Source organism: Hylobates moloch, unplaced genomic scaffold (genome assembly GCF_009828535.3).
Source record: "Hylobates moloch isolate HMO894 unplaced genomic scaffold, HMol_V3 SCAFFOLD_3, whole genome shotgun sequence".
Taxonomy (NCBI): domain Eukaryota; kingdom Metazoa; phylum Chordata; class Mammalia; order Primates; family Hylobatidae; genus Hylobates; species Hylobates moloch.
In genome coordinates, this window is record NW_026652278.1 from 111,465,303 (window position 1) to 111,480,446 (window position 15,144).

The following is a 15,144-nucleotide window of genomic DNA, read 5'->3' on the forward strand; positions in this document are numbered from 1 at the left end:
AATTCTCCTAAGACTCCCATGGGGAGAATAATACCATTACCCCTAATAACAGATGAGGAAACTGAGAATATGAATGATTAATTGCCCAAGGAAAAAAGAGGTAACCAGTAGCAGAGGTATGACTCAAAAATCCATGATCTTTCTACTCTACCATGCTGTCTCAATTTCTTTATTTGTAAAATGGGGATAACAGTAACCCCAGTAACAGCCTTTCTAGAGAACTTGTTGAAATAATTAAATGACATGATATCCCTTAATCAACACACTCTAACAAGAGTAAAGTATTTTAGGTAAGAGTCTACGGACAATTGTTCTTTATTTTCACCTAAGAAAGAGTAACATAAACTTTGGTTAAATTCAGGAAGAACCAGATTTGGGCCCCAATAATACCATAAATGACAATGTATTAATCTTAGCTATATTCACTCTTAGTTTTCATTTCTGTGAGTCCTTTGAGAGCAGGGACAACTCATTGCTGAAATGTGCACCTGGCATAGTCCTGAATTAATACAATGCTAAATAGTGGAGGCCTTCAAGATATTTAAATTTTCAGATAGGAAATCTGTACAAGGAGACTAGACATTCAACTGATCAGAAAAAGTGATTTTTAAAGGCAAGATTACTGAATTCTTTTTTTCAAACAGTCCTTTCTGCTTCTTCTTATTCTTTGGTGCTATATATTATAATACATAGCCATTATGAAACAGCAGAATTCCCTAGTTTCTCCAAACTGATATTAGAAGATATTTATTTAAGTTTTTCTATTTTCTGAGAAGTGAATAAGGTAAGCAACAGAGGTTAAAATCAGTTTTTGTCTTCACCCATATGGGTGACCCTGTTCCAACTAAAACCTTGGCCTCCCATCAGTCCCCTTTATTTCCTCCATTTTCAAAGGAGTTCACTCTGCTTCGGTCCTTCCCTGTACACTATTGTTATAACCACTGCAATGAGAACATGCTACTTCTCTGCATAAAATTCCTGTGACTCACCATTGTTTTCAGGGTAAAATCCAAATTCATCTGTATGGCTTACAAGGTTCTGTATGATTTGCTTCTCACCTTCTTCCATTGCTTCTCTTGCCATTCTTACCCCTCAACAGTACTCCTGGCTCTCACCCCCAATCTTTTCTGTCATGCCTTTGCACATCCTGCGCCTATTTTTAGGAACACTCTCCCTTAGTCTTCACCCTGATACTTGATACACGCTAGTAGCCCATTAAATGTCTTTTTGATAATGATAATTTTTCTTTAAAAGTCTCGGCTATATATTAGGTGACAGTATATTAATCACTAAAATGTAAAAATCCCTATTCCATATTTGCATTCAAAACCAATTCTCTCTCTTACATACACACACACACACACACACACACACACACACACACACACAGACTTTTCCAAAGGACGTTGCTGCATTCCTACCTCATGTTTCATCTGGAAGTTCTGCACAAGGTTGAGGTCAGTAAACATCCGAATTGTACACAGTGCTGTTTCCAGATCAGACAGCTCAAAGTCACTGAAGCTAAAGTCAGTAATTTTAAGGGTCTGGGCAGATGGCACCACAGCAGCCTTAGGTAAGGAGAGAAGAAAAAAAATAATGCTGTTAATTAAAGCAGCAGTGATTCGTAAGGTTTTCTTGTTTTGCTGCAGAGAAATAGCATATTGTGGCTTTTTTTTTCTTTTGAATGAAAGACACTAGAAACCTTTTTGTACAGTGGCAACTCCACTCCACTCTCTGCATTTTTAAAACTGAGCCATAAGGGTAACTAATATGGTTCAAAGTAGGCTAAGTGGAGAAAAGGGAGTTGTCACCCTTAGACTACCTAGAACACTGAGCAACACTAAGAACTCTAGTGATCTGGCTCCTTCATACCTCCCAATCTTATTCACTCAAAAGAAATTTATAATTTATTGAGTAAATATTCTGGAACCATCCCAGTGCTCTGGGCTGCAAATCATCTGGTAAGAAGGGTAATGATAATGTTCTAAGCATTTTATGGTTAGTTCTCAGGACAACCTTATGAAGTGGACACTCTAGCTCCATTTTTCAAGTACAGGAACTTAAGCACAAAGAGGTTAATTTTCTTGCCAGTGGCAGCCCAGCTAGTTAAGGAATGAGGATGCCAGGCCTCCAGTCCAGGAAGACTATCCTGTGCCCAGACTAGCAGAACTTGTCTCCCACCATACTTGCCTCACACAAGCCTGATCATAAGAATCACCTGGGTGCCTATTAAAAAACATTCATTTGGACCAAGGAGCCCTGGCTCCCTCAGTCTGAACAGAGCACACAGGCTCCTCTCCTAGATGTTTTGCTGGGCCCCGTGGGATGGGAATTTAAAGGAACCTCCACTCCTCTGCCCTTGGACCATTTACCCTGTCAGCACTTTGTTAACTGTTTTGGCTAGATCAGGCTCAGATTAACTGGACCAACGGAGGCCTTTACGTGGTTTGAAGTAGAGGGAAGAAAAATTAAGAAATTTCAGCCAGGTTCTCAAACCCCTTAAGTTTCCTATGAGTATATGAGATAGCACTACTTTGCTTTTGGGAAGTCAAAAGGTGAAAATAATAAAATCTTACGGAGCAATCTAAAGTAGATTTCCCTACAAATCTGAAGGCACTTGCACATTCTCCTTTTTATTCTGGACTTCAGATTTCACTTACATATACCAGACTTGTTTAAACTTTCCATGAATGCCACCCTCTTCATTCAAGCTAAGAATTTTTTCCCAAGACCAAAACTGACCAGAAAAGATGCATTCTTTAAGTCAATTCCATAGGCTAATGTGTGGGCTGAAATAGGGGAAGAAAGAAGGATTTAAAATGTTTAGATAAAGGGCTTAGTTGTTTATACCAGCCTCCAACATCAGAGATGGAGCGGTAACTCAAGTTTGGGAAGTGTGGAGGTGGGAACAAGCCTACCTTTTAACTCAAAGCAGATAACAGCTGCTTTCCTTAAAATACAGTGCAATGGACAGGAGAACAGATGTTTTTTCCTTAGGGCATCATTATTCTTACAGCAGGAAGTTTTCTTTCTTTCCTTCCACAAAGAACATTCTAAAAGCTACAGAATAGAAGCCAGCACAGCTTGTGCCTCTTTCCATTATCTACTGTAATTCCTAATCTCTCTCTCTCTACTAAGAGAAAAGAATCTTTTCTTTTGCTTGTTTGGTCACACCACACTACAACTCAAACATTCTGAGCTGACCCAGTGGGGACATGCAAACATTTTCCATAAGAGCCTTGTGGTCAGTGATATACAGGTTCAGAATTCTGGGATCTATTATTAACAAGCCATGAGAAGTCAGAAATCCTTTCAAGCTCTTGTACTCTGCTTCTTTGACCATCACAAGAGAATTCAACTTTCTGTTTAACTTAGAAAGGCTTTGGATAAAGGTGATTTTAAGTGAAACATAATTACCTATTATTTTTACTTATCACGTTGTAGGATAAAATATTATACATTTTACTAATAGCAGGAAATAAATTTACTAATAGCAGGGAATAAAGTATGTGGTATTTCTGGCATAGGATGTATATACAGTTCCAGATTTTCACAGTTTCTTGTTTTAGTGACTGTTTTATTCATTAGAATTAGCAAAATGAGATTTCTGAGTTTGATTTTCTGCAGGGGATTTTATTATTGCATTATGGTTTTGAAGCCTAACAGAAAGAACATATTTTAAAGATTCTGTAAAACAATAAGGTACTATAAATTAAATATGTATATGTATTTTTATGGTTGGGTAATCCAATTCAAAACCACTGGAACTGTGATACCACCTGATACCACCCAATATTGCTTATTTATATGAGAGCACAATGTCTCTGAGTTCTTGGACAAAACAGTTTAGATATTAGTGTTTAATTCAAATACGGTTAAGCTCTTACAGGACTATGGTTTTAATGTCAAATTAACCAAATATGGAATGCAAAAAAAAAATTAAAAAAACAAAGCTCATTGGGTTAAAGATTCAATCTGACAATTTGATGGTGTATGTATTCTGGGTTCTTCAATTATATCTGCCACTCAAACTAATAAAGAAACTAGTTGGCCTCTAGTGACTCTTTAAAGGAATTATATCATAAGTCACCTTTTTATGGTCCTTTTCTAATACCATGGCCCTCTTTTCACCACTCTTGCAAAAATTAAAAATAAAAAAAAAATTCAACTCTGGACATGAAAAGTCACTAAGAGTGGAACGAGAGTTAATCTTTGAGTGCAGGAATGTCTTGATTTAAAGCAGTAGTCAGAGTTATAAAAATATTTTAATTTTGCAGTGACCTTAAAACTAATTGTTCTAAATACCATCTGACTGATAAGGAGCTAAATAGTAAACTGATGTCCAGCTGACAAAATGCAGGATCAGCTACCATATTTACATTTCAGCATGAGATGATGATCACAAACAGAAACTTAAAAGCAAGGTGAAGCAAGTGATAAAAAGGAATGTCAGCTATTGGGGGTGCTAGTCCAGATGTTCCACTGACTTTGTCACCCTGAACAGGATGTTCAACCTCTCTGCCTGCTTTTTTTTTGAACGTGTAAAAGAAGGAAGTTGGAGTAGACTATCTCTAAGGTTTAACATTCTCTGATATGTTAATACATTTATCTCTGTATCCACAGGGCTCAAGCACCTCTTACTGCCTCCTCACTCTGGAACCAAATGCCATACTGTAAGTGGCATCTAGATCTTGCCAGTGACTTTCCTGTACACGGCCTAAACTCAATCTCTGGTTTTCTCAGCATTTAAGGTACATGGATGGCTGCACCTTGGCAGTTATGATTATGTTGTATTTTTCATGCTCGATTCCATACACATCACTTTGGTCCTGCTTCCTCACAGGTAGGAGGAGGGATATTTCACAGCTCCTGGCTTAAATGGAGGATCCTAACCTCTACTGGGTTAAAGTAGTGGAGGGTTAGACTCAATATGTGGTAGCTTCTCTTCTTATTGCAATAATGTTCTAAATTTTAAAAACTGACTTTTCTGAAATTGTCTTTTTCAGGGATGGGTGAGGTGTCTATATATTTGCCATCTGTTTTTAAGGTTAATTAATAATCTCTCTCTCACAAGAGAGAAAAAGAAGGCTCTCTTCCAGGCCTCTTTGTTTCTTCTCTGCCTAGAATGCATATTCCCATGTTTTCACATAGCTAATTCTTTAACTTTTTTTATGTCTCAGCTGCATCAGGGAAACATTCACTAGTCCTTGTGATAGCAAGGCTCCATTAACATCTGTTTCAACCTTTTTCTAGTGAGTCTTCATCTTCTGAAGAGGCTAGACAGCTAACAAAAATACATTTCCTTGACTCCCTTGCAACTAGGGTTCCAGATAGATTTGGTTTCGGCAATGAGGCAAACTTGAGTGAGACTTGAATTTCAAACTAACGTAGTGACACATGGGAAACTCATTATTTTTGGGGGATGTGACTCTAGAGGGAATACTGCAGTCCTGTAGCTTGCAGTTCTGCTAGCAGCTTTCTGACTCTGGCATACGTACGTAGAAGTTTCCATAGTGAGCCAGAACAGCAATTTTGTTCTAGGACTTATTCCTGGGATGACTTACCTACCCTTTCCAATGATTTGAAAGTACTTAGTTAAATTCTTTTCTGCTTAAAATAGCTACAGTAGTTCCTATTACCTGCAGTTGAACCCTGTTGATGCTCTATTTTGCAACAAAAGCATGTGTAGGCAACAGATTCTCAAGGAGAGAAACTGGAGTTTGGATATTTGACCTGATGAGTTTGAAGGCAGAGGGGATCCGTTTCCATTAGAGCAGTGGTTCTCAAAGTTAAGTTCCTGGACCAGCAGCATCAGCATCTGGGAACTTGTTAAAAATGCAAATTCTTGGGCCCCAACACAGACCTACTGAATCAGAAACCCTGGGTGTGGGGCTCAGCAATCTGTGTTATAAAAACCTTCCAGGTGATTCTGATGAATGCTGAAATTTGAGAACCACTGCATTAGGGATAGGTTATTGGTAGTAAATAGTAGTTAACAGTCATTTTAAGTGAACAGTTTAGAACAAAATGCCTTTTTGTAGACCCAGTGGTGACTGTCATATCACAGTGGGATGGGCAGAAACTGTAAGTGCGTTGGCTGCTTCTTGCCATGTCAGAGAGATTAAAGAAAGAAAATGAAGGGCTCTGGGCTTAAAATTTTTGGCTCAAATAATGGTCTGAAAACTAGGGAAGTTTTATGGCTTTCCTAAAACAGCCTATTTCTTGTAGCACTGATGAGCCAAAACCCAAGTGTAGTCTTATCCTACAGGTTGGTGAATTACAGTGTAGGGTGAAATCACAGACTTGCCACATCTCCTATGTGAAAGTTAAAGCACTGATTAGGAAGGAGTGGAGCACCAAGAAATGGAATTGAGACATAGGAAAAGATCTGGATAATGACATGTATCTCAGACCATTCACTCTAGAACAGGTTTCTTTGTAATTTCACAATGTTTTATACTTTACAGTCCTACCTCTTTTTCCTAATTGTAATTATACAAATTGTATAATTATCTTATATATGACTTTATTCATTGTTATATTTGGAGCACCTAATATAATGCCTGCATAGAATAGGAGTTAAATATTGAATGAATAAATAAATGGGTTTTTAAATCATCTAGTACCTAATCAGTTTCTCCATATTATGCAGAACTATTTCATATAAATTTAATTTGGCATAGAGCTATAGTATAGTATTCATACTAGTAATGAACTATACTATGGCAGAAACAACCAATATGTTGTGGTACATGCCTTTTTCTCTTAAAGTTCAATTATTCAATTTATTTTCTTTTGAAAAATTTTAATGATAATTGAGTTTCTTTGTTCATCTGCACAACAAATACTCCATTGCTGTAATTTTTAAAAATCAGTTACAGCTTGTCTTAATAATCATTAAGATTTGATTCTCTCACTTCCAACAACACTGAAAACCCAGGATGAGAAAGCAGTGACCAAAAAGTTTTCCAATTTTTAGCTGCTTTCGTAGGAAGTTACTGAAAATGGTGAATTCCAGATTGCTCCCCATAAGTACAGAACTGGTTATACATTATGAATACAAGGTTTACACTTTTTTGTGTTTACAAAATATGACACATTTTCCCCCAGTAAGCTTTCACCTACCTAATTCAACTTAAGCTAATTTAAACATGAGTTTATAATTTCTTTTTTTTCTTTTTTCTTGAGACGGAGTCTCACTCTGTCATCCAGACTGGAGTGCAGTGGCACGATCTTGGCTCACTGCAACCTCCACCTCCCGAGTTCAAGCGATTCTCCTGCCTCAGCATCCAAGTAGCTGGGACTACAGGTGCATGCCACCACGCTAGCTAATTTTTGTATTTTCAGTAGAGACAGGGTTTCACCATGTTGGCCAGGCTGGTCTCACACTCCTGAGCTCAAGTGATCTGTCCACCTTGGCCTCCCAAAGTGTTGGGATTACAGGCGTGAGCCACGAGGCCTGGCCAAAAAAATGAGTGTATAATTTTTTGAGTGCTTATTATTGGAATGGCTAGTGCAAAAAGGCTTGGAACATCATAGGAACATAAAGATTTCAATGGTATTGCTACTAGATATTGAAAATTGACGTTCCCTCCCCCACCTATTGCCACTATGAGCAATAACTAATACTTAATGGAGCAAATGTACCAGGAACACATTTGCTCCGATTCTGTGAGGTAAATTCTTTTATTATCCTAATTTTGCAGAGGAAGAAACTGAAGCACAAATAAGTCACATATTTGCCTGAGATCACATACCTGGAATTTGAACCTAGGTATCTCTCTCTCTCTAGTACCCAGTGCTCTCCATCTTGCTACAGTCACAAATATGAAAGCTGACAATGAAAACGTTATCTCAGTGTCCCTCAACATGGCTGGCTCTATCACCAGTTTGTAGGCTGTTTTATGTATTTAATCAACTCTCAAATTATTTCTAGTTTCTTAATCATTTTAAGGGAAAAGAAAGCAAAACCTTATTAAATGTATTGAAGGAGCTTGATCTGTGTTTCTTTTTCCTTCATGCTAGATTATAGGCTTTCTAAAAGTCTGGGTTTTCTAGAATCCATTCATTGACTCATTCATTGATTCAATAATTTGACAAAACACATAAACCAAGTTCATGTTAAGCAATCACTAAATGACAGCTATTGTTATTATCACCAAGAACTAACAGCCTGAAGGGAAAGATAGATACATAAATGAAATACATATTTTTTAAGTGGAATAACAGAAGGAAGTATGTTAGTAGCTTGCCTAATTGATCCCTAACAACACAACGATACAGAATGTGAGTTCACATTTTACTTTTTTCATTAAAGAGAATCTTTCCTGAGCTTTACCAATGCCTCACTTAAGACAAATGACAGCCCTTCTTTTGTTCAACTTTTTATCATTATAATGGCCATTCACACAACAAAAGGGACATACTTGTGTCCCTTTTACACAAGTATAGAGAGTGCCTTTTTGTTTATTCAATAGAGAAGAAACTTTATAGAAAATAATACATTTATAAAATGTATGGTCTCCTTGAAGACCATAAAGCATGTGTTTGTAGAAAATAATATACTTGGGTAAAGTAAATATAATGATCATTTAAAAATTATTAAGTTTCTAATTTTTAGTGGATGCCTCATGAGAAAGGTCTATATTTAGGCTGCAGCAAAGTCTCTGGTAACCTCAGCAGAAAATAAAGAAATGTGGCTACATGGCTACACAATTTGCTCAATTGTGTAATCTTTGTACAGAAAAAGGTCATACTGCTATCAAAGGCATTCTGCTTGCCTTAGGTCTGAAGCGTGAAATCTTAAGAGCCAAAATAAAAATTACAGAAACTGGAAACAATTCCTAATAGCCAACTGCTAAGAAAAAAAAAGCCTCTTTATTCAGAAAGTTTTTTATTAAAGTAGTGTGAAAAGAACGGCAGTGATGGAACTTGGTCTTTCATAAAATGTCAAATTCTTCCAATTAGCCTCAGTGTTTTATAAAGGTATTTTGTTATATTGCTCCTTGGTATTTATTCAATATAAATGTCCACAGGTAAAAAGGTTTCAATCTCAATAATCCATTTTTAAAAGAATTATTTTTATTAGATATTTGATGGGTTATATCAGTGGCTATAAGGAGACATCTCCTGCCAGGTGTTTTAAGCTCTTCTTATCAGCTCTGACCACCACCCCTACCTCACAGGATACTTCTTAATGGAGAGCAGTTTAATTCCAGGTCTTTGAATAAAGCCACCTTGACAGCTGCTACATTACACCTTATGGAAGACCATTATCTCTTTTCTCCACTTTCCACATGCACAAGACAGGTGTTTTTAAAGAAGAAACCACACAATTAGTTTATAAGGCTTTTAGAATTTATCTTTTTCCAAGAGGGAAGTGAATCCAAAGATAGATAAGAAAGAAAACCACTTTTAAAACGGGAATGAGTATGAAACTCAGTAAATCTTGCAGACAGTAAAGAAGTGAATCAGGCACAGTGGGACTGGACTAGTATATTTTCTTTAATAACAGCAGCAACATGTTACATGATTTTTCCTTTTTTTCTAACATTATATAAGTGAATCCCTTTAAATCTCAATAAGAAAGAGGCACTGACTATAAAAAGTTTCATAATGTGCTTATAGTTTTTCAAAATCATACAGAAAGCATGTAATAATGTTAAGATTCTGATATAATGTGCATACATTTATAAGAAAACTTTTAGAGTAAATTTATGATTGCAATTGGGAATAATATACACAGATCTGATTACCATCTTGGTTATTGAGTTCCAAATAAAAAAAAGATACTAAAACTATGGTGTTTAGAACTATACACAGTAGTTAGTAAAGAAGCAGCTTAAGAATGGTGCCCTCATACTTTGAAGCTAAGCTTATCATTGGAAGTAACCCACTAGTAAAATCAAATCAAAACAGAGAAGATTAGCTTGTCACATGAAGGCAGGAAGAATTAAACAGAAAATCTAGTAAGTCTTGCCAATGTGAAAAACATGTAGCCCAGTTAATGTTACATACGTCTACAAAAATCAATGTCTCAATCAATGGTGTACAGAAAGTCCAAAGTATTGTTTCAGAGGATTTTTAGAACTGTTTGAGGAAGATGATGCCTTGGGGCTTCCCAACCACTGAGTTGTGGACTGGTACCCGACTGTGGCTGGTTAGGAACCAGGCCACATAGCAGGAGGTGGTGAGCAGTGGGAGTGAGAATTACTGCCTGAGCTCCGCCTCCTGTCAGATCAGTGACAGCATTAGATTCTCATAGGAGCATGAGAACTGTACATGTGAGGGATCTCGGTTGCATGCTCCTTATGAGAATCTAATGCCTGATGATCTGAGGTGAAACAGTTTCATCCCGAAACTATTCCCATACCCACTACGTCTCCATTCTGCCCGACCCCCCAGCCAACCCCTGGAAAAATTGTCTTCCACAAAATCAGTCCCTGGTGCCAAAAAGGTTGGGTACCACTGCCTGACTGGATGCCATAGGTAATTACAGTTCAGTGATAGCGGTTATCAAGATAGTAGGGCCAATATTTCTTTGTTAAATTATCTGCTCAAAATTTTTCCATTTATAATCTGGCCATCCATACAGTTTTCAAAAAGTGAAGGAATATGATGGTCATCTTGACATAAGGAACTTGATCAGTGCCATAACACTGACTTAGGCATCAGAGATTTGGGTGAGGTACCTGGCTCCGTCCCTTACTGCTGTCACCTGCAGCAATCACACACATGCGTGATCAAGACAGGGTCATGGGAAGTTTTTGGCTCTGAAAGGTTAAGGTCAAGATGAGGAAAATTCCGGCCTAAGAAATCCTGCCTAAATGGTCAGCTAAGCTATAAGGACTGAACTGAAACAGCACTGACTCTGTGACAAAAATGAGAAGCTATTTTATAAAACCAAACCCTAGTATATATTTTACTGTTCTAACAAGAAAGGAAGGCTGCTGGGTCTGACCCACAGACCCTGACAGAGCGACGGATGAGAAAATGCACTCTGACACAGATATCCAATGAAAGAGCAGGCTAGGGGACCAGGTAACCCACAGAAGGAGTTGTAGCCGCTGCAGCCCTGACAAGCTGGGGCTGCAGGCATTTATTTAGTACAGATTTAATGACAGAGGCCTTGAGTCAACACACTTGTGGGTAATTAACATGGTCGCCCCCCACCCCCTTTTTATCTAACCTAAGCTTTTAGGCACCAGATAAGAGAATCTGGCTGCCTTCAGCCAAATCCTTTTCTGAAGCTTCTGTAAAACCTCCCAGCCTTCCAAGAAGGTTTGCATCTTTCTACAGTTTTTCCTGCCACCCTGACCGATCTCCTACAGAAGGCAAAAAAGGCTGTCAGTCAATCAATGACTCAAATATTTACTTCCTAGTTTTTCAGATAATAAATAAGCACTTATTATATTCTGATAATTAATTAACTTTCTAATAACCATAACAGGTCAGCTGGGGTTCTTTTATTATTATCTCAGCAACTTGCAACTAAGGATCATTAAAAGGTATACACAAAATGCTCAGTTTAATGCCTAATTTATGCTACACCCAATTTTAAGCCAAGAGAAGGTTAGATTTATAATGGGATACAACACTCAAGCAACAGAAGTGGAAAAAATAAAGATTCTGAATTTCCTATCCACTAATTACTTTGTTATAACCGGAGAACTTTTTCTGGACACAGGCATAAATATTTAGTAGATTTAATTCTCTTAAGAATAAATTTGTTAAAATAAAAGTTAAGAAAATATTTGATAGCTTTTCCATTTATTTTGGGTTTTAAATTGAGATAACCAGACAAATGACAGCAATTTTGGTGATTGCTGGATGATACAAACACCTGTGTAGCTAGGGCTGTACAGGCATTTTTATTTGGTTGACAGAAAACTAGAACTGAAATCAGTTGCTGAATTTCAACCAATTTAAGTGAATTACTTGACCTACAAGCTATGTAACCCTAAATTTCTCAATGCAGCTGCCAGAAATCTATTTTCTAAATGCAACAACAGCTGGTTTTGAACAATACTGCAATATAGCAATTTTCAGTTATTCCAAAGTATTTTTCTCTTGCTAAAATTATAAACATAGAGAAAATAATTTTCAGATTTTTCTGAAAGACTGCTATTTTCAAAGTGAAAAACAAACTTGAATATCATCTTTAGAAATTACTTGCTAGCTTTTTTTTTAACCTAGAACAACACATATAATGGTAGAGTGTAACCCTTGCCTTCATTTTAGAAATAACTTAACCCTGCAGTGCCTGCAGGAACTTCAGTATGTAGATAATTTCCAAATCACCAAACATATTGCTTGAAAACTACGTCATTCTAGGAAGAATAGACAAATGGGCCAATTAAGCCGGAGGCGAATAATACTTTAAACCTGTAAACCTTTGTAAATAATTGAAAAACTGCTCATCATTTCAAATACTGTCATCAACACACAAAATAAATACAGACAATTCCATATGAGGTTAACTCAAAAAGGACCTTAACCTTTCAGGTGCAATTAGTATCTAAAGTTCATAGAATTGTTGTTCTTGGCAGTTAACTCAGTTTCACTGGCAAATGACTCGGTTTCTTACTCATGGATTTAACTGAGAATATTTACAAGTCCTCATTTTATTTTGTTCTGTCTAACTCTCTCTCCACTGCTGTGCAATCTTGCGTGGGCTCTGGATCCAGACTGCCTGGATTTAGTACTGGCACCATTCCCTCCTTACAACCTAATGAGATCCTGAGAAGCACAATAGAAACTCTCTAAGCCACAAATTCCCTCTTACAAAATGCTAACAATACTGATTGTTTAGGTTGTGGATTCAGTAAACTTAGTTGACTTACACAAAGAACTTAAAACACAGTCGGTATACAGGAAGTGCTCAACAAATGTAGCTATTATTATTATCTGTATCCTCTTGTTTGGGCAAAAGAAATGTTGCTTTTTCATGCCTAGCCCTCTTCAAGGTCCTTATCTCTTCACTGTCTTGCATTGTTATTCTCTCACTGATGCCTGTGCCTCCGCCTTTGTCTAAGAACATTCTGCCTTTCTTGCTTGTGAGCAATGCCAGCTCACACATTCAAAAGCTAACGAAACAATAGAAAACTTCACATGATTTGGGCAACATCCTTCATATCTGCTCCTCTACTCTCTTTTACACAAAACATTACAATTTTTGAATAGTCTATATCATTTCTTCCACCATTTACTTTTACCTTTTGCAGTTTCACTTCCCTGAAACTGCTTTCTCAATAGTCACTTAATCAACGAATCCACAGCAGCTTTTTCACAATCCTCATATTTCTCATCCTTCCTACCACTGATGAGTCTCCCTTTTTAAAACTGCTTTATTTTGCCTTCTGTGCCACTGCACTATCCTAAATCTTCCTCCTTGTTTAACCACCACTTCTCCACCTTCCTAGCTGTTTTCTTTTCCTGTTCCTTCCATCTAAGCCTATATTCACAGGAGTTCTGTTCTCAGTCTCCCTACCTCTCTGCACTCTCTCTCAATTGATGCACCTCATCCATGGGATGTTAACTCCTAAATCTCCACCTCTAGTTCTAAACACCACCCCCTCATCGCCCGAGTCCTGCCTTTTCTGATTGCTGAAGATGTTCACTTGGTTGTTCAACCAGCACCTCAAACTTATCTTGTCCTAAATCAAACCTGCAGTTTCAGGGAAGTGAGACTGCAAAAGGTAAAAGTAAATGGTGGAAGAAATGAATATAGACTATTCAAAAATTACAATGTTTTGTGTAAAAGAGAGTGGAGGAGCAGCTATGAAGGGTGTTGCTTGAATCATATGATTCTTAATATTCATCTTAATATTTCCACTTTTATGAATTAATGTCACTATCATTCTTTGAATTGCCAAGGTCAAAATATTTGGATCATCTTTCCTCTCTCAGCACAGTGTTCTGTGCACAAGCTCTGGATGGTGAACTTGTATCCTCATTCTTTCACTGCATGGCAGTGACCTTGAGCAAGTCACTGGGCTTCTCCAGGCTTCAGTGCGGCCTTCATAACATAGTTATGAAGTTTACATGAGAACACAGTTGTGCAGTTTACATGAGAAGATGTAAGTAAGGGCACAAAGAGTTTAGCATGTGGCAAACTATGATAAGGATGACAGAAAAAGAATCTCAATGATCTGTTCACGCTTTTCTCATTCCTTACATAACTCTTGTCGCATCTCACGTGGCCCTTACCTATGTCATCGCAAATACATTTAAACACAGGAGGACAACCTAGGTTGTAAAGTGTTAAAGTGCCTCAAATTTTCATTAATCTCAACCAAGCCACTCCAAACCAAGACCTACAACATACATCTACTTACATATCCATGTGCTTTTCTCTCATTGTATGCTAAATAATGCAAAGAGAATTCAGGAACTGACCTTATTTGACCCCAATTTCAAACAGCATTTTATAAGCCATATGGTCAGAAATTAAAATCACTCTCAATTCTTGATAATACAGAGTAGGTATCAGTAACAAATTATAAATTGTTTTGTTATTACCCTAGCCAAGCAACCACCTTGTGGTCCCCATTTCCCCAGGAACTAAAAGAAAAGTAAATTTAATTTTGGCCCCAAAAAGATGTAATGATTATAACAATTACTGGAAAACAATATCAGAATCATATACTGTATTACACAGTCAGTATAAGTTATTTAATACCTTTTGCTTTGTATTATCAGTGACTTTGCATCCCTGCAAGAAATCAGAGTTAATTAAAGATTTTTATAAGTATCCATCTAAATATTTACCAAATTTGGTTAAATTAGGTGTCTGTAATTAGTAATTTTTAAAAAGAAAGAGGATAATTACCGCTAACGACTGTAGCTCTCTTGTTTCTTCCTCTGCTGCTGAAGCATGATACGACAGAACCTACAGGGTAGGAAAAGAAGTCCAGGTTACACAGGAGAGAACTACCAAATGTAGACTAGAACTTCAAGCTTGGAATTCTGCTAAATCTTCTTGGAGAGATAATTAGACTCCTCAGAATGCCAAATCTTGTTTGCTGTTTTCTTCAACAGTGAAAAACCCAGATTTAGATTCCATTGCTTGTTTTGGAAAACAAAAAGTTATACTCCCTATGTTTAAAGAAAACTCTTGTTAACTTCCAGTCTGACATTATTGCT

At 37.1% G+C, this 15,144-nt stretch overlaps 1 protein-coding gene across 2 annotated transcripts in view; it reads right to left on the minus strand.

Annotated features, from left to right (window-relative positions):
- PDE5A (phosphodiesterase 5A) overlaps positions 1 to 15,144 on the minus strand; it is a 137,160-nt gene that overhangs the window by 26,570 nt on the left and 95,446 nt on the right. For both annotated transcript variants that reach the window (XM_032146506.2, XM_032146511.2), the window contains exons 11-12: positions 14,831 to 14,890; positions 1,422 to 1,568 (exon numbers count right to left, since the gene is read on the minus strand). In XM_032146506.2, coding sequence (XP_032002397.1) covers positions 1,422 to 1,568; positions 14,831 to 14,890 — 207 coding nt within the window. The remainder of the gene's footprint in view (positions 1 to 1,421; positions 1,569 to 14,830; positions 14,891 to 15,144) is intronic.